The 26,027-nt window shown below is 44.3% G+C and overlaps 1 protein-coding gene across 7 annotated transcripts in view; it reads right to left on the bottom strand.

The window, feature by feature from the left end:
• MEIS2 (Meis homeobox 2) overlaps nt 1-13,784 on the bottom strand; it is a 174,501-nt gene extending 160,717 nt beyond the window's left edge. For 2 of the 7 annotated variants that reach the window (XM_069858341.1, XM_069858340.1), the window contains exons 1-6: nt 12,401-12,989; nt 11,159-11,391; nt 9,519-9,660; nt 8,915-8,965; nt 8,133-8,183; nt 7,081-7,230 (exon numbers count right to left, since the gene is read on the bottom strand). In XM_069858341.1, the coding sequence (XP_069714442.1) occupies nt 7,081-7,230; nt 8,133-8,183; nt 8,915-8,965; nt 9,519-9,660; nt 11,159-11,391; nt 12,401-12,412 (639 nt within the window). In that variant the 5' untranslated portion in view covers nt 12,413-12,989. Of the gene's footprint in view, nt 1-7,080; nt 7,231-8,132; nt 8,184-8,914; nt 8,966-9,518; nt 9,661-11,158; nt 11,392-11,963; nt 12,352-12,400; nt 12,991-13,720 lie in introns of those variants that run through there. The other 5 variants (XM_069858338.1, XM_069858336.1, XM_069858339.1 and 2 more) reach the window with 4 other exon arrangements.
• Between the last annotated feature and the right edge of the window lie 12,243 nt (nt 13,785-26,027).

Below are 26,027 nucleotides of genomic sequence, written 5' to 3'. Positions count from 1 at the left end.
TTTCTTGGGGAAGCAATATGGCAGAATTTTGTTGAAGGACGGAAATAATAAGATGGGATATTTTCTAGATGTGACAGCACAATGTTGGAGGAATTTGAAAGGGAGGGAAATAGCTAGGTTTTAATTTTATAAAAAATGACAAATAACTCTAGGGCTGGAGTTTACAGCCGCACAAAAAAGGCAGCATTCTATTGCTTTGGTCTAAGAACATTGTACGTGTCAGTGAACTTATCTTTTTCTCCTCTAGACTGTTTCCAACATTGCATCCATCAAGAAAAACTTCTTGGACAAATGCCTGATCTTAAGTAGTTGTTTTATGTATGTCTTCACAAAAAAAATGAGACCAAGTGACACATCTAGAGCATACTTCACTGGAAACACCTTACCAGTACAATTTAGATACCTAAAGAGGTCTTGATCTAAAGCCCACTAACATTAACCGTAAATTTTCTATGAATGTCAATTAAACTAGCATTAAGCTATGACATTGTAAAAAAAAAAGAGAAAATTAGATCAATTACACAAACTGTTATCATGATGTCTCATATCTTCTTGAAAGTTAGTAAAACACTTTGCAGAAACACATTGAAGACTGTGGAGGATGTCTGCCTAAATGCAATTGCCTGGTTTGTGTACATGTGCATGCTACAAAATTTTCACACACATGTGACCTAAACTAATGCCGGATACCATAGAAGGTAAACAGCACACATGTATCTATTCCCAGTAGTTTTAATAATTGGGAGTCAAATATGGTGCTCCTCTTGCTCTTACCTAATTGTGTTAAAGAGCAGTGTTACCAGGAGAAAAGCCGTGAATACTGAGTAGAGCACAATAGAAGGAGATGGAAAATAGATACAAGAAGCTAGGTCTCCAGGGGCAGTATTTTCTATTTGCTGGGCTACAGACTCACAGCTGATAATGCAAGTTGTAATTAATATAAAAGCAGGAGACAATATGGGGAAAGCTTGTACTAGCAGGGCCACAGGAGATCACTCCTCTGCTATCCACTGTTTCTCATTTACACACATAGCCTTCCCTAGAAAACACAATTTTGCCAGTGTTTTTTCCCTTGAAAGTTAAAAAAAAAATAATTGATTTATAACCACCATCGAAATTTGCTAAATCTAGAAAAGAGCAACAAAAAGGACAAGAGTCTTGTGTTATACAAAGAAAATCTGATGCGTTACTCTTTTGTCGATGCTGCAAATCTGGTGGAAACTGCAAGAATTTTTAACTGCTACAGGATTTCTTGAACAAAGATGTTGTAACAGAGAAATTTTATAAAGGATAGCCTCCTATTAAATTGCAGTTCTTACGTTGTATGCTCAGAATTTCCACTCGGCAAAGTCTGGCTAATTTTTTGTGAGTGTATGTAGTCCTGTTAGGGCTGATTCTGGTCTCACACTACTTTTTATGGTGATAGTAAAGACTCAATTAACCATAAGGAATTTGCTTCTTAATTTATAAGTGGAAAATAAAATCAATCAGGCCAGCTGATACCCATGTGAGTAAGCCAAGCAGGATTTGGCTCACAGACTTTAACTGAAGTTTTAAGCATACAATGTTGACAGGATCAGGACCTTACATTTTATCAGATGAAATGGACAAAACCATTGATCTTCCATGAACAAATAAAACACAACTTTCTTTGGTAAAAGAAACTGCAGTGGCTATAGAGTTTGTTCTTTGTGAATATGGCTGGACTCAAAGATCTTGAGCTTGCTCTGGTTAATTAATTTTGCTAACGCAAAACTGAACTAAACTACCAATACAGATGGCATTTTTGCCACCGAAATGCAGGACAGATTCTGGTCACCTTATTCTTACAAGTAACACCTGTAAACACAGTGGAACAACTGACATGACTGATACCACAAAAAACTGTATCTAGGTACCACCGTGTAGTAAAGATTATATACTCTGCTGGACATAGAAACCTAAACACGTACATGCATGTGTGTTTCTGTGTGTGTGTCTGTGTCTGTCCATGTTTTGGATATATAAAGTTCAGAATGGTAGCTGAGAAACTGTTGTGAAGTGCAGTAATAATAAACTTACTATGTAAAGAAACTTTCAATAAGTAAATGAGCCATGAAAAACACTTATTTGACATGATATGATATATTTATTTGTAAAAAAGACTACTTCTGAGAGAATAAGAGTTGTGATCTATGAGATATTTGTGTATGGATGTACATATATGTACAAGTTTTAATTCTTGTCCCTTGATTTTGCATTTAAGGAAAGTATCAGGCAGAATTTTTGACGTTGTTAGAACGTGGCAATGTTCTCAAAATCTGCATGCTTTCTATTTGCTGATTCAGATTGAAATCAAACATGCAATCCACCTATCAATAAGGAACCATGACTAGAAAAATCAGAGGGCTGTTGTTTTTTCAGTTGTCCTTCTAGGTCATTCTGTGTGGCTACACTTCATCTAGACTGACAGACAACTCAAACCAAAAAGGAACACTGGCACCAAACAGGTAGTGAAATACGTTTTTGGTTCAGACTGAGAGAACCTAGTTTAAACACTCAAAGTTGACCTATATAGTACCTTTGGCTGTAAAGTAACTTGACCCGTCAAAAAAGAGGAAATATACAATATCCTTTACAGTATCTGTCCTTCTCAGAAAGTTTCTGATGCTCCTTGCCCCTTCAGAAAGCACAGAGCCTACCATAATGTCCCAAATCTTAAGTCACTTACTAAGAAATTTGGTTACTGGAGAAAAATGTTTACCTTATTATTGTTGCAGTTAGCTACTTAGTTTCCCTTCTGTCAGAATGCAAAAAGAAAGGGCATCTTTGGGGTCTGATCCTGCATTTCTGGTACACTCAAAACTCCCACTGAAGTCCATCAAAGTATGGCGTACCTGGACACTGCAGTGTCAGGCTCCTGATTACTTTCTCATAACTCAGTGAGGTCTTACCTAATAGATATGCATTACCCTATTTTTATTTGTTCTCATCTGCAAGATGTCAGGAATTTACACAGACTGTTCTTTTAGAAAAAATATTAAGGAATTCCAAAAAGTATGGATATCCAAAGGTACAAAATAAAAGTATCTTCTCGTACAAGAGCTGAAAGGTTTAGTACTCAGGCTAATATACCTCTTCTACAGCTAAGGCATTGGATTTCTAATCTGTCAACAATCCTTTTATAAAAAAGAGATATGTCTATATTTCTATCCATTTTTAATCATGTCTTATGAATGATGATCTGTATATTATTACATCTAATCTGTAAATTGATTAGCACATATAAACAAATGCCAAGAAAGACTGAGGCCCTGATCCTGCTCCCACAAAAGCCAGTGGAAGGATAGCCATAAATTTCTATGGGAGAATTACTAGGCTTCAAGGTAGGTTTGTGCTAAAGGACCAATTGTGTGGCACCAGGTGAAGCCAGGTACTGTTGAAATCTAATCAAAGTACAAAACGTTATCATATGCTTGAAAAAGTTTAAAAATTTCCAAATTTTACAAACATTGCAATTTTCAGATTTTAATAGCTTGAAAAGAAATAAAAGAAAAAAAGATTTTTTGGCAACCTCAGTGGATATTTTAGGCTGAACACAGTGCAGGACAGGGCCCAGAGCATTTATATTGAACAATAATAAATTGTCTGGGCTGGGAAACTCAACATGAACTACAGCTGGGCACATTGCTTTCCTCTTTCGTTTTCTTTTTTCCCCCCCTCCAGTGGTCTGGTTCAGCCAAGGCATAGCTGTAATTACCTTCTTCCCATCTACAGCTAATACCTCAGAGCAATAAAAAAATATGAGGGTGTTAAAAATCCAAACACTAATTATGGGCTGTTATATCTACTAAACACACAGAGTAATAACAAAAGTTTCAGCTTCTTGTGGCTAGTGCTGCAGTATTTGATCTACCAAGTCCCTGGACCCTTTACACTTACTGTATTACATAACAGTTAATACCACACTAAAATAAAATCCGATAAGCACATGTATTACCAAACATGTACAGAACAACTGCTTACAGCATTGTCCTTTTTGCAGCACAGGTATATCTCTGAAGAGTTCATTCCTTTGTTGATTTGGGTTTTGGTTTCTAATTAAGTTATATCAATAGTAGAGCAGAAGATTTTGAAAAGGGAAGCATGCACTATTTGAGTACCCCATTTAAGTCTTACGGCAAATATTGGCATGTTAATCCTAAAATTCTTTTACTTGCCCTTCTGCTGCATTTTCAGGTCTAGCAAAGGAATAAAACTGAGAGCTGCCTAGTTCAGCACTGCCACTGTCACCACTACCACCCCTCACATTCACATTAAACGCAAACACTGTAGCTTTATACCACTTTATAAGAATAGAGGTGTATGGGTTTTTGGGGTGTCAAACAGCTGTCACAAACTGTCAGCTCCACAAGAGAAACCTTGGCACACAACAAATTAAACTACACCTCTTTTTGGCTGTCATTATTCATAGCCAATCAGTTGAAATGCTCCTATTATTTCATGTGCAAATAAAACCATGAGGGGAAGACCCAAGGATCAGAATAGTGGGCCAATACATAAAACAGAGGAAACAACATGCTGTCTCTGTCCTTCTGAAGTGGCTTATCATCACCCCTGCACCAACTTTCACCAAATGAGATCTAGCCTGAGGCTACATATTAAATATGCATATCAAAGCAAATGAAAAAATAAACCTAGAGAGTCAAATTGGAGAAATTTGCATGCTTGAAATACAACATTTTCAGGTAGATGCTCACAAATGATAGCTCACTTTTTGATAGTCTTGTGTGTTTATATTAGCTATTTTTTAAAGCTTTTCCTTCTTTGTGCGTAAAAGTAGATTTCTTTCTACTGGAGCCTTGTACTGTGCAAATATAAATGTGTACACACAAAGTAGTTTGACCAAGCTATAAAAAAGTGTTAAAGTTTTGTTGGGAAAACAAGCTAATATAAAAAAAAAAATCCAATAAGGAGACGTGTTGCCCAAAACGCATGAATAAAATGTAACTATGTGATACAACTCTTCATTTCCCAGTTGGTGTTCTGGTTGCACAAATTATTGCTTCCTTTCAAAACAAATAGCAGGGGGCTAAAGTAAAAATGTTATAGCTCAAATCTCCAGGAAATAAAAGGCTTTAAATTATAATACCCAATGAAGTGGTAAACCCTAACGGGTGCAAGATATATGGGTTGTCATATTTATTTGAGTTTGGTTTTGGGGCCACAAAAGCAAGAGGAGATTCTTCTAAGGAAAGATAATAGTTATCAAATTATCAAGATGCTAGCCCCCTCCACCCCTGTCCTATCTTTGTATGTGAATTTAAATATTATAATGGAGCACTGCAAATTGGCTTGAGCATTCGCCATCTGCCAGAACCCTAAACAGGCTAGTTTATCTAATCTCTTCAACATAAACATAAGCATGCTCCATTTCTACGCTTCCACTTGAAACACACTCTTGTAAAGAAAATGCACTGGAGAAACATACTTTTTTTGCCGTTGCTCTGAATTGTATGCAATGACCTCCTGTCTTTCAGGTTACCACTCATTTCAATTTCTTTTCTAGTACTCATACCGGAATACTTAAGCACATGAGGTTAGGGTTGTAAAATGCCATAAAATAAATATTTTTTAAATAGTATCATGCCTCACAGAGTTTATTATCTACATGTGAGGTAGCTAATAAGCAGAGAAACTTTCAGAAACCTTTGAATACCTTTTTATCCCTCAAAATAATAGATTTAAAATGTAAAACATGAAAAAAACCCAAACCAACAAAACAAAAAACAGAAACAACAAAACTTGTCCTGCAATGTTTACCGAATACGAATGAGAAAATGAAAGCTAAGGCTTGGGTCCAAAAATATTTCCCAGACTCTGGAACTAAGCTGTGCCGGAAGGGGGGCATTTAGAAGAATTTATTATTATTTTATCTCCCAATTCAGCTTCTGTCCAGGTCTAATGTAATTATCAAATACACACACAAACAACATGTTTTCAAAGGAAACAAAAGCTCCTAGAAAGCTCATTCTCTCTGGGCTCACAGCTACTCTTCTTAACACACTGGGAAATAAAGGCAGGCGCCTGTGCAGAAAGCATGGTTAACTTCACACCAGGTGTTAAATTAATATTTCAACCGCTAAAATATTAGACTGTATCATTTAGATTATGAGTTCAATTGAATCTAAAACTGCGTAAACCCCTTTTCCCCCCAGGGATGCATTCCTATAAATAAACTAGAGTTCACACCCACTCTTTTTAACCAGAGCTATTCCTTCCTTTTTCTGTGGTACCAGCTGCAATCTCTCCCATCACATCCCGAAGTCTCTCCGCATCTACATCTTTTGAAGGATCACAAGAGCTGCTCCAAACCCAGAAAAACAGAGGCACTCTCCCTACCACGCACACCAACATTCAGTCCCACACACATAACACTAATTCACTAACTCCTAAAGTGTTAAAATCCACCACTAACCTATGGTTACTCAATCATCATTCTCTCCAGCTTTCTGTAATACATTGTTAATAATTGCTTCATCAAGGTTACTGTCTTTTATTATGAAGATGCTTCAGGCATTTGGCAATAAGTCTGTATTCTGACAATAAGTTGCTATAAAGCACAAGCATTGGAAACTCTAATGTGCTAACCCTTTTTTTTAATGCAATGTAGTATTGCCAATAATTCTCATCACTTGTCATTCCCACGAGAGGGGAGGGGGGAGCAAATTAGCAAAACTTTCTCCCTAACTTTGCTGTCTCTCTTTCCTTACATTGCTGCATTGATTACAGAGCTGGCAAGGAAGAAAACACCGATCCCTTACACCAAACTGACAGTTTGCTAGCTCTCCAAGCCGCCCAGACCAGGAAACTTTACAAACCATTGCAAACTCTCAGCTTTACAGATGGAAACAGAAGAAAACTTTACAACTTTACAAAACAAGAGGAAAGAAGTGTAAAGAAGGGATCTGAGCTTGCAAGAGGGTAAAGTAGTAACAATAATACTAATAGACAACAACAGCAAAACAATGAAATCGGGGACAGATCGTCGAAGCAGGTTAGCGTCTATAAAAGTCCCATAAAGAAATCAGAAAGACTTACATGATCAGCTAAATTTGTGGAAGATCCTGAGAGTTCTTCGTGGTCTGATTTGGAGCTGCCATCCCTTTCATCAATAACGAGGTCTATTGGCATTTTTCCTTTCAAACAACTAATGTACCGATGGCAGAAGTTATCGCACAATTCATGAACCTGAAAACAGCAACAGGAATAATAATATCAATAATGGCAAAATATTGGATTGCACCATTTTTATATGGTAGCAAGAACGACCCTCTGATCTACTCCACAAGTAACTCTAATTAAGGGGCACAATAGTAGAAGGCAAGGAAACAATAGAGAAATTGTTACAGCACATATTATTCTCTAGAGACTTGCCGCAGCAACAAGTTAGAAAGCGAGGGATAGTGGGCTCAGTCTGGTGTGCAGAGGAAAATCCGATTCGATGATAACATCAGAACACTGGGAGCTGGACCCAGGTGGTATCTTTGGAGCATACACAGCCCAGACAGGTACAACTAGTCACTCGGGATGGGATCGGTTTAAACCGGGTCTTAAAAAAAAAAAAAAAAAAAAAAAGTCTAAGTGGCTGTGAGAAGTAAAACGAAGCTACTCGGGGAGGCTGTGAGAAGAGTCGCTCTCGTCCCAGGGCACAGCCTCCTCCCCACGCCGCGAAGGGGCCCCCTGCCTCTTCCAAACATTTAGTGCTTGCTTGGGGTTAATATGCCTGCCAGAGCTGGAGAAAGGCAGACGGGCTTTCATTTCTCTTTTTGTTAAACATATTATTTCCGAGTCAGGAAAAGAGTTTCTACTGAGGGAAGGGGTAAGGAGGGTGGAAGGGATTTAATAATATAAAAATTTAATGACTTGGTTGAAATCAGGCTGGAAAAAAAAAAAATGACCCTGGGCATGGCTGTCGGGTGTCACATGCTCTGATGGCACAGGTTACGGTGTCACACTGCGTTTCCCCTGTTTCCTCTGGCCCTGTTTACAAGTCATCCCAAACAGCCGAGGGGCGGGGGGGAAGGAAGAAACGGGACAAGAGGGGACAGGGAGGGAATGGCTTGCTACGCGTCCACCTCCGTGGCTCTTACCTTTTCTAATTCCAAAAGGTGAAACCTTAGTACTTGTATTGCTTGGATCATCTGCAAGAAAGTTTTGAGCAAGGGGTTACGTGCGAGACAGGAGGTCGGAGGCTCCACGGAGCTGCGAGCTCGAGTGGGCGACGGGGAGAGGGGGATTGTCAGGGCGCGCAGTCATTACCCAGGATTTTAGCTCATTGGTCACGCCTGAACAATTTTGATCAACTTTAACCTTAGCACTTGATTTTTATCATATTTATTCCAGGAGCGGTGATTAGCGCTTTATTACCGCGGTCTTGGAGAAAACCTCTTCCTCTTTTCCCCGTTCCCTCTCAGCACCCCGTCCCTCATCCCTGAGGGTCCGCAGAGAAATCAACTACACACTCCCACTCCCCCGCCCCCCGCAGGAGAAAGGGGGCGGGGGGGGGGTGTATGAATAGTTTGGCATCTTCTTTACAAGCGGATTTAGGCACTTTGAATATTGAAATCGTTCACATTAGCAAAAGAATTAACGTTAGAAATCTCCAGCTCTCTCTTCTTAAGCAGTTATTTCCTTCACTTCAGTTTCCCGTGGCTTTCAGGCGCGGCTTTGCAATGCATCGGGGCTCGGGAGTTCGCCCTGGGTCACTTTGAAAGCTCAGCCCTTTGAAGCCCCTCGCCGGCCGCGCTGCCCCTCCCCTGCCCTGCCCTCCCCTGCCCGCAGCCGGGGCCCGCGGCCCGCACGGCGGAGGGCGCTGCCGGAGGGGGCGAGAGGGCGGGGAAGGGAGCGGGGCACAGGGGCGAGCAGGCCTTACCAAATTGTCCAACTCTGGATTTGAAGAAAAAAGTGGTTTTTCAGCCCGGACCTGCATTGAAAAAGAAAAAAAAAAAAAAAAAGGAGAAGCGGTGTGAATCACAGCTTCTCCGAGTCAGTGGGAGGGGGAATCCCCCCCACCCGGGACAGAGCCGGCCGGCACGGGGCAGATCAGAATCCCGCTGGACGCCCCGTGCTGGGAGCGGGTCCCCCGAGCCGGGATCAGGATCCTGCTCCGCTCCGGCCAGCCCAGCGCCCAGCCGGCCGCCCCGGCCCCGGGAGCCCTCTCTGTTTGATCTCCTGCCTTTCCCCCGGCTCCCCCTGCCCCCAGACCTCGGCCGCGGTTCCATCTCCCTTTGATTAACACGGCGGGGCGAGGGCCAGAGCCCCCGGCCCAGCGGCGCAGAGGGGCTCCCGGCGGAGAGGGGCCGGGGCCGAACGTGCGGGCAGCGCGCCCCCCCGGCGGCCGGAGCGGGGGTGCCGGGGGGGGGGGGGGGCGGGACGGGGGGCTGTCCCCTGCGGCCGCCCGGCCGTGCGGGTCGAGGAGCCGAGGAGCGGGGGGGAGCGCCGGGAAGGGCCGGGGGCGGGGGGAGAGGGTGCCGGACCTGTTTGGCGAAGACGGCGATGTCCTCGTTGAAGGAGTCGGAGGAGCAGACGTCCCCGCCGGCCACGCCGGGCTCCCGGGGCGTGCAGGTCGCCAGCTCGCACTTCTCAAAGACCAGAGCTAAGAGGGGGAACAACGGGTGCCTACCGGGCAGTGGCACACAAAGAGAGGGGAGGGGGTGGGGGAGAAGGGGAAAGAAGAGTTCTAATCAACAAGTATTTTGGTTTTGATTCTTTTTTCAAATGCACGGACAGACAGACACGGACAGAGCCACTCTCTGCAGCCTAGCAGTATTATTGTCTCGGGCAGAGCGGGGGAAGAAAGACACTTTGAAATAAAAACGGTGGCACTGGCAGTGGGGTGTCTTTCCCTCCCTTTTGAAACTGCAGTGCCTGAGACGCGTCTCCCGGGCAGTCCCCGCAGAAGAGGACAAAAGTGAACTCTCCTCCAAACGCACAAGGCACCGAACGCGCTCACGCAGGCAGCGGCTCAGCTGGGAATCTTACACTTTTCGCCACAGCTTAAAATAACGCGAAACCTGGAAGATCCCATCCCTACCCTCCAGCTATGACCTAAAATGAAAAGCACGGCTAGGCAAACTGCAAATTACTTAATACATAATTTTATTTTTCAAGGGGCCAGCAAACAAAAACGTGGTGAAGTTTCCTGGCTTAGGAAGCACACCCGAGTAAAATACCAGCTGTCCAGATAAGTGAGCTGGGGAGGGGGCGGAGGGAAAGAGCACTTCGCTAATTTTTTTCCCATAGTTTGTGTAGTCAGGAGAAAAAAAAATACCCGCGTGCTAAGTACTAAGCATGCATTTGTCTGTTTCCCCCTCCGGTGCCTGATCAAGGCCTCACACTCTGTCATAGACTCTACTACCCTCTCCTTTTAGGATCATTTAGTATTTTTTCTAAAAGGCACTGAAGGGAATCGTGTCATTCCCCTCAAGCAATGCCCTGGCACAGGGTTGAGTTTCTCTGGGTATGAATTTCTTTTTCCTCATGTTCTTCCTTTCTTAAACAGAAAACTCAGCTCATTGCCCCCAATGTATTTATTCTTCCTGTCTCAGGGAAGAGCTGCTTGCAAGAAGTGAATCCCTTTTTTTCTTACTATCTTCAGAGATGTGAGTAGCTCTTTATTTACACTGTTGGAACAGTGTTGTTATGGCATGAAGGAGAACACCAGAACAACGCTTTTCCAACTAAAATCCAGAGCAATGAAAGCCACCTCTTCTATCTGAACTCCTAACTGGAGCCTTCCCGAGAAAGACAAAAAACCCATGGGGTGAGGAAAAATGGGAAGAAAAAAAAAAGGAAAAAAAAAGGAAATAAAGACAAGGCAACACCACCTCCACCCCCCCACCACCCAGCCTCTCTCCCCGAGAGGTCTGTTTTTCCAAGATCAGTTTCCCGTGGGTGCTGGCACCTCAGCTGAGAGCCAGGCTGGGGTTGCCCTCGCCCCGGAATCGCCCTCGGTGGCGGTGCCCGGTCCCCTCCCGCGGGGGCTGCATCCCGTCCCGCTCCGCTCCGGGGCCCCGCGGCGGCCCCCGAGAGCCCCCGCCCGCCCCGCTCCTGCCGCTCCGCGGGCACCGGCGCTGCGCAGCCGGGCCGAGGCGCCGGGCGGCCGGGCGGCACCTACCCGTAGATCGCATCCTTGTCCCGCTTCAGGGCGTCGTTGACAGCGGAGCCCATGCTGGCCGGCATGACATTGGGGTGCGGGGCGTGGGCGCCGTAGTGCTGCCCGGCGTGGAGCGGCGGCCCATGGTTGAGGTGGTGCACGGGGGGGATCGGCCGGGGGGCGTGAGGGTCCCCGTACATAGACGCCGGCACCCCTACTCCATCCATCCCGCCGTAGTGGGGCAGCTCATCGTACTGTCAAAAAACGGGCCGGGAGAAAAGAAAGAAAGAAAGAAAAAGAGGGGAAGAGAGAGGGGGATAAAAAAAAAAACAAAAAAAAAACAAAAAACCAAACCAAACAAACAAACAGACAACAACAACAAAAGTCAGAAGAGAGTTAAGCACCCGGACAGACACAAACAGAGCAAAACAAAACAAGAACAGCCACAACAGAGAGAAATGTGCAAACTGAAATCGACTGGGACCGGGAGCAGAGGCTGGAGAGACTGAGGGAGGAGTGGGGGTGCGGGGAGAGGGAAAGGGGGAAAGTGTGTGTGCCTGTGTGCGGGGAGAGAGGGTCTAAGCTGCAGGGGCAGGAGGAACCCTAACAAGGAAACGGGCATGGAAAGGAAGGAAACGGAGGAGAGAAACTAGAGTTACTCTGCACTGGAAAGGAAGAACGACAAAAAATAATTCTAAAAAGTGAATAAAAAAGCAGAATCTAAAGCAACTATGTAAATAAATCAACACTGGGAAGGAGAGAGGAAAGGTGGGGTGCATCGGGGGGAGGGAGGGAAAGATAAAGGGGGAAATAATCTGAAAGTTACCAGAAACATTATTTAGTAGCAATTCCCCTTGTCCTTGTCAAGCCAGAGACAAAAAAAAGCGCAACTATATGTGTATGCATATATATACGTTTGTATATACACAGACACACATATGTATTTCTTAGTCTTTCCTAGGCAGCGGCAGTAACGGCGGCAGCAGCAGTAGCAGCGAGCTTTCCCCTGTGAAACCCGTGCTACTGAGCAGGCAGAGAGCAGGGAAATCGCGCTGCTAGAGAGGAAAAAAGCGTGGAACAATTGCAGAGAGAGACACACAGAGAGACACACTCACGCACACACACAAAAAGCTAGTGAATAATTTTTGCTGCTATTTTTTAATAGTGGCCGCCATCATCATCAGCAACAGAGGAGAGCAAATCGGACAGGCCCCTCTTAAGAGAGGATTTATATATAGGTAAGTGTTGGAGATTTAAACCTACCCTTTGCGCCATCAGTCTGCGCTCCAATAAACTCCTGGATGTGTCGTATATTTAATATCCCAGTCCAGCAAAGAAAGTGATTTAGAGTGAAGAAGATTCCTCTTTTTTTTTTTTTTTTTTTTTGCAACCCACTTATAGACTTCTCCTATCCTCCAATATGGGTAAATAATAATAACAACAATAATAATAACAACAATGATATATAAAAAAAACAGTCAAGGACCACGACGAGTTTCTGTGTTTTCTTCTTTTTTTCTCTTTTCTTTTTCTGTCCCTCTTTTTCCTTTTTTCTTTTTCTATTAAAAAAAAAAATAAAATTGTCAAGCCCCCAAACTGAAGGTTACGATCGGCCCGTCAGCAACCCACATGTAACCAAACTGTCGTGTCTCATGGCTTTTTGCCACTCCAGCTGTCAATCAAAGCCAGGGAATGTCAAGGTAGTGAATGAATGATGGTTGATGATGATGAAGAAGAGAGGAGGAATCTTTTTAACCCCGGTTTCTTCTTCCAGTAACTCCGCGCTTGGGCTTTGCCTTTTAGGATCGCGATAGGGTTGGTTGTTTGTTTTTTGCTTTTTTTTTTTTTTTAAGTACTGTGAAGGGGGGTGGGGAAAGATGCGAAGAAAAATGGAATAGTTTGCAAAGCCCGGACTTCCCCCTCTCTCCTCTTTTTTTTTTTTTTTTTTCTTTTTTTTCTCCTCCTCCTCCTCCCGGTGGGTATTTTGTCTCCCTCTCTCCCTCGCTTTCTGAGATGAGTGAGTGTCAGTAAGTGTTGGCAGGTTGGCTGCTGGCTGCCTTATAGAAGAGGCTCAGTTTTGCGGCGCTGATCGGCGGGAGAATGAAGTGACGGAACCCGGAAGTGGCGGTGGCCATAGCCAGTCCTGCAGCGCGGCGGCGGCGGGGAGCGGCGGCGGCGGGGATCGGCGGCGGGGAGCGGCGGCGGGGAGCGGGGCGGCGGGGCGGTGGGGCGCCCCAGCCGGCAGAGCGCCGGGGACGCGCCGAGCGGCGGCAGGGCGGCCGCGGCGCCGCGCGGGGGGAGCCGCGCAGCAGCCCCTGCCCCGAGCGAAGCAACGCGTGTAGGAAGGAGAGAGCGAGCGTGCGAGAGAGAAGGAGGGAGGGAGGAGGGAGGGAGGGAGCGAGAGAGGGAGGGAGGGAGGGAGGGAGGGAGCGAGGGAGGGAGGGGAGGAAGGACCGGGAGAGTGCGTGTGTGCGGGAGCGGGGAGAGGCAGGGGAAAACTGCGGAGAGCGAGAAGAAAAGTGCGATAGAAGCCCGGCCCCGGGTCGGTCCGCGCTGCGTTATTTCAGCGACAAAAATACCTACTGATTAACCGAGATGTTTAGCGTCTGATTTACGCGCTGAATTATTTATTTAAATCGCCGGCTATCGCCGTTGCCGCGAGTCCGGGGGCGCGGAGAGCTGCAGCGCGCGGGGGGCCGCGCAAAGTTGATCTTCCCCGGGCAGCGAGCCCGCTCCGGCCAAGGACTCGCCTCTCCGCCGGCGTGCGCTGTCGCAAGTGCGGTTTATTTCCTCTAACGATTCATTGTGCTTTTCTAAAACTTAATTTTCCAGGGCATGGAGAGAACGCCTCGTTCAAATCGAGTTTGACTCCGCTCTTCATTAAGTGATCGCTGCTATCAAGCGCGCTCTGGATGTCTTGGGGGGAGAGGCGGGGGGAGGGGGGGGGAGGGAGGGAAGTCCCTTTTAGTTTTGCGATTAGGCTGCCAGGCTTTGAAAGGGGCTTAAAAACAAAGTCATGCTCAGCCTTTTGGAGGAGAGATCCAGATGTTACGTAGATTTTTGTTTGCATGTTAATTTCGAGCGGATCCTGCGCTGAGAGCTGTGTTTATGCGTGTATGTGGCTGGACTTTGCCGTGTATCGACGTTGCGCTTGTGGAATGTATGCTGGAGTATTAGCTCGGTAATGCCTTCTAATGGTAGTGCTAATTACAGTGGGGTTATTTAGCAAATTAAGTGAGATGATGCACCCCCCACCCTTGAGCACCAAATGAACTTTTCCAAACACACACACACACACACACGCACACACACACGTATGTACGTTAATTTTGGCGTATTTCTCTCGCCCAATCACTTTGCTGGAGCTAAATCGTGCCTTACCTAAGAACAGTCAATTACCAAAGCTACCCGAGATCATCAATCATGGGAGATGCTTGAAGTTTAGGGGAGGAGCGATGGTCAAACTATCGATTGCTGCAGTTTTGTCCTCCCCACCCCCCCATCCTCTTTCACGGTCCCCTGCACATAAAATCTAAAACAGACTATCCCGTTAATAGTGGGATTTATCAATGATGATATACCCAGTTGTGAATGTGGCCTCATACATAGATGGCTTTGAAAAGTACACGGCAGAAAAATACGTTTTATTCAGATAGGTTTTGTTTTGGGTTGTTTTGCCTGTCATGATGATGACAATAGTTTTAAGATTTTTAATTTTTTTTTTTGAAAAAACAAACTTTAAGAAAATGACTCGAGGGGTTGTTATAGATATTTGGCCTGATTTTAGTAGGCGTAGGGAATGAGCTCCAGAGGTCAATAAACCCCTCCAAAATGATGAATGATTGAGTACCTGTGATGATGATAGTGATTACCGGAGCAATTAAACAGTTTGATTAAATGAGCCATCATAACAATGATGTCTGCGGGAAATCATCCCTCACATATAAAGAAAGATAGTGTGGAGGGCTGACAAACGCCAGTGGGCATTCCTGCGTGTTCCGATAGCGCTGAGCCCTGCCGAGCGGGGCTGTATTTACAAATACGTGGGGAATACGGAGAAAAGTCCCTGTCCTACTTTTAGCCAGAGTTGTACCCTGCTTAAAACCCACCAGAAGCCGGAGAGCAGACCCGTTTTTATTTTCCTAGAGGATCTCATCCAAGATTAAAGCTAGTCCTAAGAGCAACCGAATTGCTGTGACTGACTTTCACGGGACTGTAAAAGAGGTGAGTAAAAAAGCCCTTAGTATGTAGATCTCTTTCAAGCAGTGGTTAAGTCGATTCATTTTTCAGGGAAAAACCCAGTCTTCTTGTGCAGTATTTTATACTCTGTCTTATAAATCGGTAACGTAATTCAAGATATTCATGGTAATGAATGCTTGGCTAATCCTTTGGGTGCGCGGAGACCTACAGAGCAGTAGGTTATGCAAATCCTTTCCTACTTTTACAGCTGTAGTTTTCTAACAGATTTTTTAAAGAGATCTAGTCATCGGTGAATGCTATTTCGTGTCATGCGTGTGTGTCCCCCAGCCCCAAGTATACCAGATTTCTAAGCTTGTGTGGAATCATATAACTGTGATACAACCCATGCCGCCAGCTTAGACGATGCAGTTTAAATATTTGTAGCTTCCAAACTTGTTTTTTAACCAAGGCAGTGCAAACCCGGAGCCTTGCCTCTTGAGATATACAAGTGGGTCTCATTTCAAATCGTTTCGGTATCACTAAGTAAGAGGTCTTTCCTTGTAATGTGGCCGTGCAAAAGTAATCTAGCTCCATTGAAGGCTCCACGTATTTGTTCAGACCTCAAGCTGTGGTAGAAGTTCATCAGTTTTCTTCTCGAAAAGAAGTTTTTAGGTGACTTGACTCACATGGCAGAAAGCACTTCTTTCCTTAGCATATAACTTTAGACCTGATTTTTTTTTCATAATTCTGTTTTTCACAGAAGTCCCTATAGATATCCATTGTCTCGACTAAGAAATTGTTAGAAAGCAATCTAAAATCAAAGCTGACAAAAAAAAGCAGCCAAAGATTTTTGCAGTGTTCAATGCTGCTCCTTTCACTTGTTCCTTTTCTTTTCTCTTCCCCCCCCCTCCTTTTCTTTTCTTCCCCTCCTAAACTAATTAACCCCCTGCGTTGGCTCGCCCTGCTGTGCATGTGTGTAATCTGGCACAGGGATCAACTTTTAAAAATTATTTTAACTTGTTAGAAAGTGAAATTTCATATGGTAAATGCAGGGCTTTAATGTTCCTCCTGTGTCTTTTTTTCCCCGTGAAAAGAGTTGAAGCCTTTTTCCTCATTGCTATCCCAGTAGATTAAAGCACACAGAGAACGTAGCTTATAAAGCGCTACAGTTTAGCCATTAAAAAGGAATCGCAATTTAGCGCCCTTAAGTGAAAGTACTCAGCTATTGATAAGATGCTGTTGGGAACTCGGAGAAAAGCGGGATACATGCGTGCAGAGAGCGGGGGCTTCCACATTCTTAGGTCATTTTTTATTTACCTTTTTTATTTTTCCTCCCCCAGCTTGGCGACATATTTCTTTTAAAATACAGAAAATCGGGGAGATTTAACTGGATATTTTCCGTGTCTTGTGCATCACTTTCACAGCAAAGGCTGTTTCCAGGAAAAATGTGAGGGACAGGTCGTGTGTGTGTGTGTTTGGGCTTTCTTTTCTTCTTTTATTTTTATTTTTTTCTATTTCCCCCCCCCCCCCCCCCTTTAGATCGGCTTAAAAGTCCGAAGAGAAATGAGGTGTCCGGTATGGAAGTGCATCTCAGTCAACAGCCAGCTCCTTTTGCCGAGGCTGGAAATGGTTTTAACAGGCGGTAAAATTTCATCTTGTGGTGTCAAATTGGGGTCAGTTCGGGGTTAGCGCTCTCGGTGTCCGAGCAGGAGCTGTCCAGCTGCGTGGGGATTCATTAAGGGCAAAAGATCCGTTTCAAGAAAAACAATACAAAGACAATCAGAGGGCTAAAGATCCTCTTCAAATCGCATTTTACAAGTGCACCAGAACAAATATGGACGCTGAAACCTATTCCCTTCAAACTCCCAAATCGGCTTCCTAGCCCTTGGAGGGAGTGAGAGAGAAAATCCTCTAAAACTTAAGAGTCTGTTTTCAATCAGCCTTTCCGAAGTGTGGCATCTTAGTGCTTTGCTGCCTTTGAGACGCTTGCTCTTCCCCCCACCCCCCCACCCCTTTTCTCCACAGCCTTGCAAAAGCGGATGGCACAACAGGTAATATTTCAGATTTCGAGAATATATTCCACTAGGGATCTTAAACCACGGGTTTGTACGCGCGTGTGTGCCTAGCGCAAGATTTAATGCAAATGGAAAGATTTGGGGTTTTTTTTCGGGTGCGTGGGGGGGGAACAGTCCATGCTGGCACGGAATCCTACTGGACCCCTTTGGAAATTTTCTGCACTCCTTGGAGGTGATGCTCTGGTCTGACGGATAATTTAGGCTAGATTTACTTTACGGTTCGTAGCATTTGTGGAAAGCACCTATCGCTAATCTGGTTTATTAAATTCGCGTGGTTTAAATCCTCTTAACGTCCCTACATCTGTTAGAACAATTGACGCCTCGCTACAGGGACAAATAACTTGAACCTTAATGTTGTTTGCAACTTTTTTCGATGTTTGGTTGTTTGTGCACTGAGTTCAAGTATTTTGATGCCATTGTGTTCGGAAATACGTTTGCAGGCAAGACTCCCTGTGGACGGGCTAAGGATATCGCGGAACAGGATGAAAATTTTTGCATATTTGAATGGGCATTTTATCTTGAGCTATCGTTCTAGGAAATGTGTCATATTTAATGAAGAAAGCAATCTGCCTGGTAAAATGTGGCTGCGGGATTACATCACCATGACCCCGTAGTAAAATCCACGGGAATCTTACTTTTTGTTTTGCTCACAAGGCAAAGTGTGGAGTGTAAATAGCACCTTTTCCTTTTTGTAATCAAGATTATGCCACAGCTCAAACTTCTATCCCAAAAATCGATTTTTATCACACTTTACTTTGCCTTTACGATTGGTCCTTACAACTTGAGTAACTTTTTTATTCTCCTCAGCCCATTTTGATTCTCCTCCAACGTCCCACAGCTGCAGGACTTCCAAGGTCCCATCTCGGCTGCCCCTATGAAATTATGCACATTTCAGGTTCTGCAGATCACTCGGTTCATTTAGCTCCTCACCCTGACACCTCCCCCCCACCTGCCAATAGTATACTTCACTTTTCAGCAATCTATTATTTTTCGAAAATCTTTCCAGTCCAGAAAGTCAATGGTAGCCCATCACGGTGAACTTTTCTTGACCTCGAGTGCGGTATGACTGAGATCTTTGGGAGCAGGGGGAGTAGGAGAAGGTTCATTTACTTACCTGTTAACTTCCCTTTTACTTCTCTTTCTTCTCCACCTCCGTCATCTTTTTTTTTTTTTTTTTTAAGGGAAGGAAAAAAATCCTCCAAGAAGCAAGAATGTTTCGAGGTCTTTCTCCCCTGCCGAGCCCCCCTCCCTTCCCTCTAACCCTGCGCCGGCGGGTGCCCCCCCGCCCGCCTGTCCCCGGGCCGCCGCGTTGCTGCCATCAGCAGCCCGCTAGCGCTATCTGGCGGGGCTCCAACAAGGTCCCGCACCGCGGGACGAAGCCCTGCGCGGGTCTGAGCGGCGCGGGGTCGCGGAGCGAGGAGGGGACCCCTGTCCTCAGCTCCGCGGAGCTCCGGGCGCTCGGTCTGGGCTGCCCCCCACCCCGCATCCCCCGCGGGCCGAAGAGAGAAGGACCCTCCTCCCGTTTGTCGGGTTTATCTCATGCCAGTGTGCGTGAAGAGCCGGTGTCAGACGAGAGTTGAGCTTTTATTTTCTTTCTAGTGGCTGAGAGGTTTGTAAAAGTGAAGGACGTAAACAGCCAAAGCGCTTATTTTCATCATAAACCAGAAAGAGAAAAATATCTGCCAGGGCTTCCCTCTAACGCCGTGCACAATACTTCCACTAGGGTAGTTAAAAATCTAGTTTGCATTTGTTCGAAGAAGCCCGAAGCATTAACAAAATCCATCTTTCCAACGTGACATCGTAACAAAAAGGACAGTTAGGGCAACTAAACCGCTTTAGTGCCATATCAGAGCATCCGAGAAGGCTCCAAACTCTGCTCAGAGCTTTCTGCTCTTGCTTAGTCAAAATATTCACTTTTGTTCTCCAGCTGCCTATAAAACTCCAGAAGAGGAGCGCTCTTTTTTTTACACTGGAGTTCTCGGTGTGGAGAGAACAATATCCTCCTACTGGTTTTGAAATGATACGGAGGCTCTCTCCCTACACACAGCTCGAGTCACGAATCCACCCCCCATCTTCCCCCCCGCCGCCAAGTCCTGCTCGGCCCATTGTTTGAAGTGGGATTCAGCGCGCAGCCCAAAGAGAAAAAGGGGAAAAAATATCCTAGGAATCCTATTTGGTATTGCATAGAGAATAAGCTGACAAAATATTACAATATTACAGCGTGTTTCCTAGAAGTACGTGATAAGAGCCGGCGATGTGTTCCCGAAAGAGAGGTGTTTTCTTTTCCTTTCCCCCCCCCCCAAAAGATTGTGATCGCCTTTGTACGTCTTTCTTTTGATCCCACAAAGAGAATACAATATCCATATATGTGTTTGCTCTCCATAAGAGAAATGCAGAGGACAGTACAATGGAATATACGGCCGGTTAGTCCTCATAATGCTTAGTTTTGCTGTAATTAATTGAAAACAGTTATTAGGTCGTCATTGGCAATAGCGTAAATAATTGCAGCAGATTTTTACTTAAAATTGACCGGTCACAGAGTGATGGATCGATTCGAGGTATAAAAATGATGTATCAAAACATCAATGTCGATTATTTGAAATATTGTAGTCGAATCTTTTTATTGCTTCATCGGTTAAGTGTCTGAAAGTGCTGTGTTCCAACATATATTTATGTTGTCAATACTGTCAAAACTGTCAGTTTTATTACAGTGGATTTGTAATACATTTCGGATTTGCTCATTTACATAAAATGTCCACCCTAGATACTCCCCCCCTCTCCCCCATCTCTGGAAATCTATGTCAGTTTAATAAAAGGATTCGGGACTCATAGCAGAAGAAAAAAAAAAAAGTGGAGATATTGCTCCATTAAGTCCAATTTAAACATCTCTTTGGAAAGCTTGGGCTATTTCTAACTTGCCATAAGAGGGAATCTCTTCTCCCCACTCTCCCATTTCCCCAGCAGAATTTAAGCACTTTTCTACCCTCACACCTAGATTAAACCCTTCAGGAGAACTGAGAAACTGTACAGGGAGGCAGAGATGAGCACACCTGTGAATGCTGAAACCCTCGCAAAGAAAGCAACAGCCCCTCCAGCCGCGCGCACACACACGCGAGGGGTTTGATCCCTCTGGAAGGAGACAAAAGGAGACAAAAATGTGTGTGTGATCCTTTCTTGACTGTTTAGACCCCATAGGAAAAACGCGAACTGGAAACACTATTGGGCATTTGATGCCCCCCCACCTCCCTCCCCGCACCCCTCGGTAAATCAGGGGCCGACCCAGTCTGATTATTCACTTTAACTGTACACGCTGACTTTTTATGAGCTTGGTCACACCTCAAATTTTCTCCCAGAGTCCTGCTAAGGAATGGGAAAAAAACAGCACTAAGTAAATCCATTTACACACTAAATTCTCTCAGATTGAACAAATCGTGAAATTAGTAGAGTAACTTTATTCCCTACCCTACCCCTTTCGGGAGGATGAGATTGTTTTAAAAGCACTGGTAAGACGGATCTGTGTCTTACCGGTCTGTGTGTGAGGGGTGTCTTTCTTTCTTTCCTTTTTTTTTTTTTCCATCCCAGGGATATGTGTGTTTAAAGGGATGCTGAAGAGATTTCTGAGTTCACGAGGAAGAAGGAAAGGTTGATTTGGAGAACGGCAGCGCGCCTGGCAGGTATTTTAATGACTGTCCCTTCCTTTGAACACTGTCAATTTCTCCGCTTCTTTTCATCCGGAATATCTTCCCCAGACCCAGTATGATTTCTGTCGTAATTCTTGTGTCTGCGATCACTTCTGAGGTAAATTGAGAAGTAAGCTGCGCGAAAGGAGGAAATCGCCCCTGGGGTGCTTTGTTTACTTTGGTTTGTAAAATCCTGCTAGGAGATGGTTTCCTCAGTGTGTGGCAAGTGTTTCTTCGAGAAATTCATCAGTCCTTCTACAATTACTTCGAGCTCCGAGGGAAGGGAGCTGCCATCACTTTCTCACATCCCAAGGTGTTGCATGGAAAAAAGAAGAAAAGACTGGAGCATTTAATTATAATGGGGATGGGGGAAGTGTGGGAGGGGGGAGGGAGCGGAGGCTACAAAAAGCTGTCCCAAGCCTGTACCTGGAAAAACCTGGAAGGGTATATTTGAGAGATGTGTGCTATTTAGAGATGGGGAAAAGTACCCCATCTTGTGCAGTAATTAGTCCGAACAATAAACATAATTGGAATAAAATCAGTTGGAAATTCCTGCGTTTTTAATTACGTTTCATTTTGTGGTAAGCCGTAAAATTATGAATGCCTCTCAATTAAACACTATCCACTTGTAAAGCATTTAACAACAATTATTCCTTAATCAGTTGGAATGTTAGCCACAAATGATGCTGTTAAACATCAAAGGGACGCCTTAGACGTTACCTTTTAGTCATAAGTAAGAGGATTAATTTCTATAATTAGAGGGGATAAATATGTGCATAAATACATCTAATTTTTTTTACACGTTCTCATCCTGCCTGGGAGAGGCGAAGATCTTTGACATTGCCTGCACTTCCACCTCTCCCCCGGCTCGGAGGAGACGGCCCCGGGAGCGGGGAGGTGAGGAAAACCCTCCGGGGATGCCCGATCCTGCGCACGGCTCAGGGGTCGGGATAGGGCCCACTACGGACACAGGGCTTCGGGGGAATTTGCAGCCCTCCTTTGCATTTATTTACGTGTTTGTGGTTTTTTTTTTTAAATTTATTTGTTTCAATTTTTTTCCCCCGGCACCTGGAGTCTACCTGGCGTTTCAGTTCCCTGGGGAACAATTTGCTGCCCCCAAACGAAGCTCAAGATTTGAGTTGAATCCCGCAAATAAAATTAGCATGACCTTGATTACACCCTGTATGAATACCTCATTTACCTAATGACTTTGTGTCACGTACGCAGAGGGTCAATTCCCTTTTAACCTTTCCCATTGCTGCAGTAAGCATTCTTTTATAATCAATGCCTGTTTGAATAATCAATTCACGTTTTATGATCCCTGACAAGCTCAATAGACGGCCGCTTCGTTTCAGCACAGCAGCCTGCCCTTTTCCACGCCATTTCCACCTTCCACGAGTTCGCGGACGAGTTTCCCGGCTCCCCGGGGAGCCCAAGCCGGGATCCACGGGCAGGTGCGCTCCCGGTGCTCCCCGCTTGGACCCAGCATCCGAGAGATGCGAAGGGCTGCCGGTCGCCGCCGTGACGGCGGCGACCGGCAGCCCTTCGCATCTCTCGGATGCTGGACGTACACTTAAATGTGTTATCTTTTTCCCCCAAACACGCAGTTTTCACGCTTCCCCATCCCTGTCCCGCCCGGTCTCCTTCCTAGGAATGTATAGGTCAAGCCCCAGCTGCCCGGGGCCGTCCTCCCTTTCTTCGTTTGCCACGGGGCAAGGAAATTCTCCTGGCTCTGAAGCCCAAGCCCGACCCGCTCCAGGGCTCCGGAGCGAAGCTGGGTGTCCTCGGCACGTGGGAAACCTCGAATCAATCTCTGCATGAGATTAACTGTCCCCCTCACTGTCACCAGCCCCGTTTATCGCCTCTCCCAGCCTCCTCCAAACTAGGGGTGGGGAAACTTGCCCCAGAAGCGTAGCCCCTAAGCGCTCCTCGAGTGCAGAAGTGTATGCGGGAGAGGCGGGGGGGTTTAGGGCAGGCTGAACTTTGCAAATGTTTTTTCTATGAGTAGTTCACATTTGCTGTGATCTATGGTGTGAGTCAGGGACTGAGACTTATTGCAACCCTGTTCCCTCTACTGGATAATTAATGCTGATTCATAGCAGTTTCTACCTACGAATGTGTTTCGTTTTTCTCTGCGGGGTCCGTGGTTCTTTGGTATGTTGTTATTCCCTGAAAGGTAATTGCACTTGATATTCTCTCGGGGAAGGCTCATTAGCCAAGGGCAGGGTGGCGTTGCCAATCTCAGACTCTTTCAACAATTCAGTGCAAACATTTGCCCCAGAGGTTTAGTACAGCACTCAGAGCTCAAGAAACATCCCTTGGATACAGCTTTTCCCCCTAAGAAGCCTAGGGTCTAAAAAGAAGTGCATATAAATCTATATATTCTACCCAAGCAGGAAACGTTATACTTCAGGGGTTTTCAGTTTAATCCCTCGCTACGAGTGGTCGAAGCTACACAAGAAGATTAGATCAGTTGCCTTGGACTGCAGGACTTTGCCCTCCCTATTATCAGAAGATACCCAGGACACAAATATGGATGAAACAGCAGGAAAGACACCACATCCCCCACTGCTCTGTATGCACTCTCTTGACATTTATAAAATGCATGTTGAAAACACTTTTCCACTGCCTACCATTACAGACCTACACTTGACTTCTTTTTCACACATGCCTGCTGTCATCTCTTTGGCTCCTTTTATCTCTCCTGCTAAATTAATTACCTCACTAATGCAAGGCAATGAAACTCAGGTATAAGGTAAGTTAAGAACATAGATTAGTTAATACATACTGTCTTATGAAGGTGAACCTTCCATGGCTGTACTTGTTGTATTTTTTGAAAATCTTATTCGGTCATTTGAATCTTGGCAGGTTGGGTAGGATGATTTACAATAACATTGCAGAGAATGGGAAGATCCAGTTCTCATAGAAAGAAATGGTCTCCACAGGTCTGATGAAGAGGAAGAAGGGGGACAACATCTAGGCTTAACAAGTTCTTAGGCATTGCAAGGTTTTTCATGTAAGAATAAAAGAATATAGGTATCCATATTTATGGAGAATTAGATAGCGTATTCTCTCTGGTAGTGGTGTTAAAGAACAGAGACTGCTTTTCTTTCCAATCAGCAGACCCCGTGTCTAAAGCGTACATCTGACCATTTTATTGTGTTTACATACTTCCAGCTCACCACGTTTTTCCCATCACAGTTAGCTAATAAACTCAAAAAGCAAAACTCATCTGTGCTTCATCATCACTAACTTTAATGTTAATACATTAGAAAGGAAATTGTCCTAAAGTGTGAGACTACACAACGAAAGTAGGTCCAAAAGACTAGACACTGAGATGTTACAGGTTTAAACCCTCAGTCACCAGAAGGGCTACTAATCAGCCTATAGGCCTCACCTGTTAGGAGGACAAAAAGTTCATAGAAAAACAACTCAGTGCTGTGAATATGCCAACAATGTTTTCTGTGCTGACAGCCTTAAATGTCTTTGAGCCCAAACCTGTGTCTGGAAGTCCCATAGCTAATGGAGAACGTGAACGGATGACACAGGGCAGGATTCTGCAAGGTGGTTTTGCACTATGCCAAGCCTGCCTGTGAGATGTACTCAGCTTTTCAAGTCACAGTGATAGTAAATGTGGACAGTCACCACACTTGCAGTAAGCCCCCAGCACAAGAAAATATCAGTTCTTTAATTCATGCTTTGGTGATTCACAGCCATGGTTTTTTTTGACACTTTAAGTATCTATCTTTTGTGTTTTTTCTGGTGCATTCTGCTTTTTTAAAAGCATTTTTCAAAAATGAACAGGCTTTTTGGTGATGAAACATGATCAAGTTATTGTAATAATAGATTTCATTTTTAAAGTACATGTTAAATTTAAAACTTGTCTCTTATGCATTTATAAACCATCACTAATAGTTCTATTGATCAATGCAATAAATAGCCCTAGCAGGAGCTTTTCTTTGATGTAGATAAACATAAACAGCATTGAAAAAAATGCACACAAATGATTGCCTTGTACTCTTACCTTGAGGCTGTATTATGATCACAATAAGACATATCTAGGCATGTGTCATGCTGGATAATGCTGTTTCTTGGGTGTTTGAGGGCACACGACTTTACCTTGGACTTCACAACAGCTGAGACATGCCATTTAAAAGCATGGTCCTGTCATTACTGAAAAAAAGCTCTACTAAGCTGTATGTAATTATTAATATATATATATATATATATGAGTTTTTTTTAAAAAAACCACTTCAGTAAATACTCAGATAATTTTATTTCTCTTATTCCTGTGCAAAACTAAAAATAAACATTTGAAATATTTTTATCTTTTATAAAACAGCCAATAAAACTATTCATTTGAAATGGACTCTTGGATGAATGTAGCCATATTTTCTGGGTTCAGATCTCTTATTCCCAGTTAGGAACCCCATATCAGATCAGGGCAATACTATCAGTCCTCAGAGAGAAAGTGCTTTTTACTCCAAAATATTCACCAAGAATGGCTTAGTCAAGCTATTTCCAGCCTAAGTCTCATTTACAATATGTCCATTTGGACTTTTCATTTTGTTACTCTTGATGTGTCACTGCTCACCTATCACCCTTGGTCTGTTTCCCAATAGGTTGGTTGAAATTATCTAAACAGGAGACTAAATGAATAATAAAAGTGCTCAAGAAATATTCCTGTGTGTCTGAATGCTTTTGTTTCATACAGGTATTCATCTAAAGACTGATTCTACTTCTCTTCCATTTGATAAGAGCAGGAATGATCTGTAAAGGAAATGTATTCACCTAATATATATTAAAAAAAAAATTCTGCTTGCTTTAATGTTCATGTATATGACCGCAAACATCACTGAAGAAAGAGCCATCTGAACCCCCTAGAGCTGCTTTGTAAGTAGGGTTGCAGTGAGAACCCAGGAACATAACCACTTTTTTCACTATAGGTTAATTTCA

This window comes from Phaenicophaeus curvirostris, chromosome 5 (assembly GCF_032191515.1).
Source record: "Phaenicophaeus curvirostris isolate KB17595 chromosome 5, BPBGC_Pcur_1.0, whole genome shotgun sequence".
NCBI lineage: Eukaryota > Metazoa > Chordata > Aves > Cuculiformes > Cuculidae > Phaenicophaeus > Phaenicophaeus curvirostris.
The sequence above is the reverse complement of the archived record's forward strand: the minus strand, read 5'-3'. Positions and strand labels throughout refer to the sequence as shown.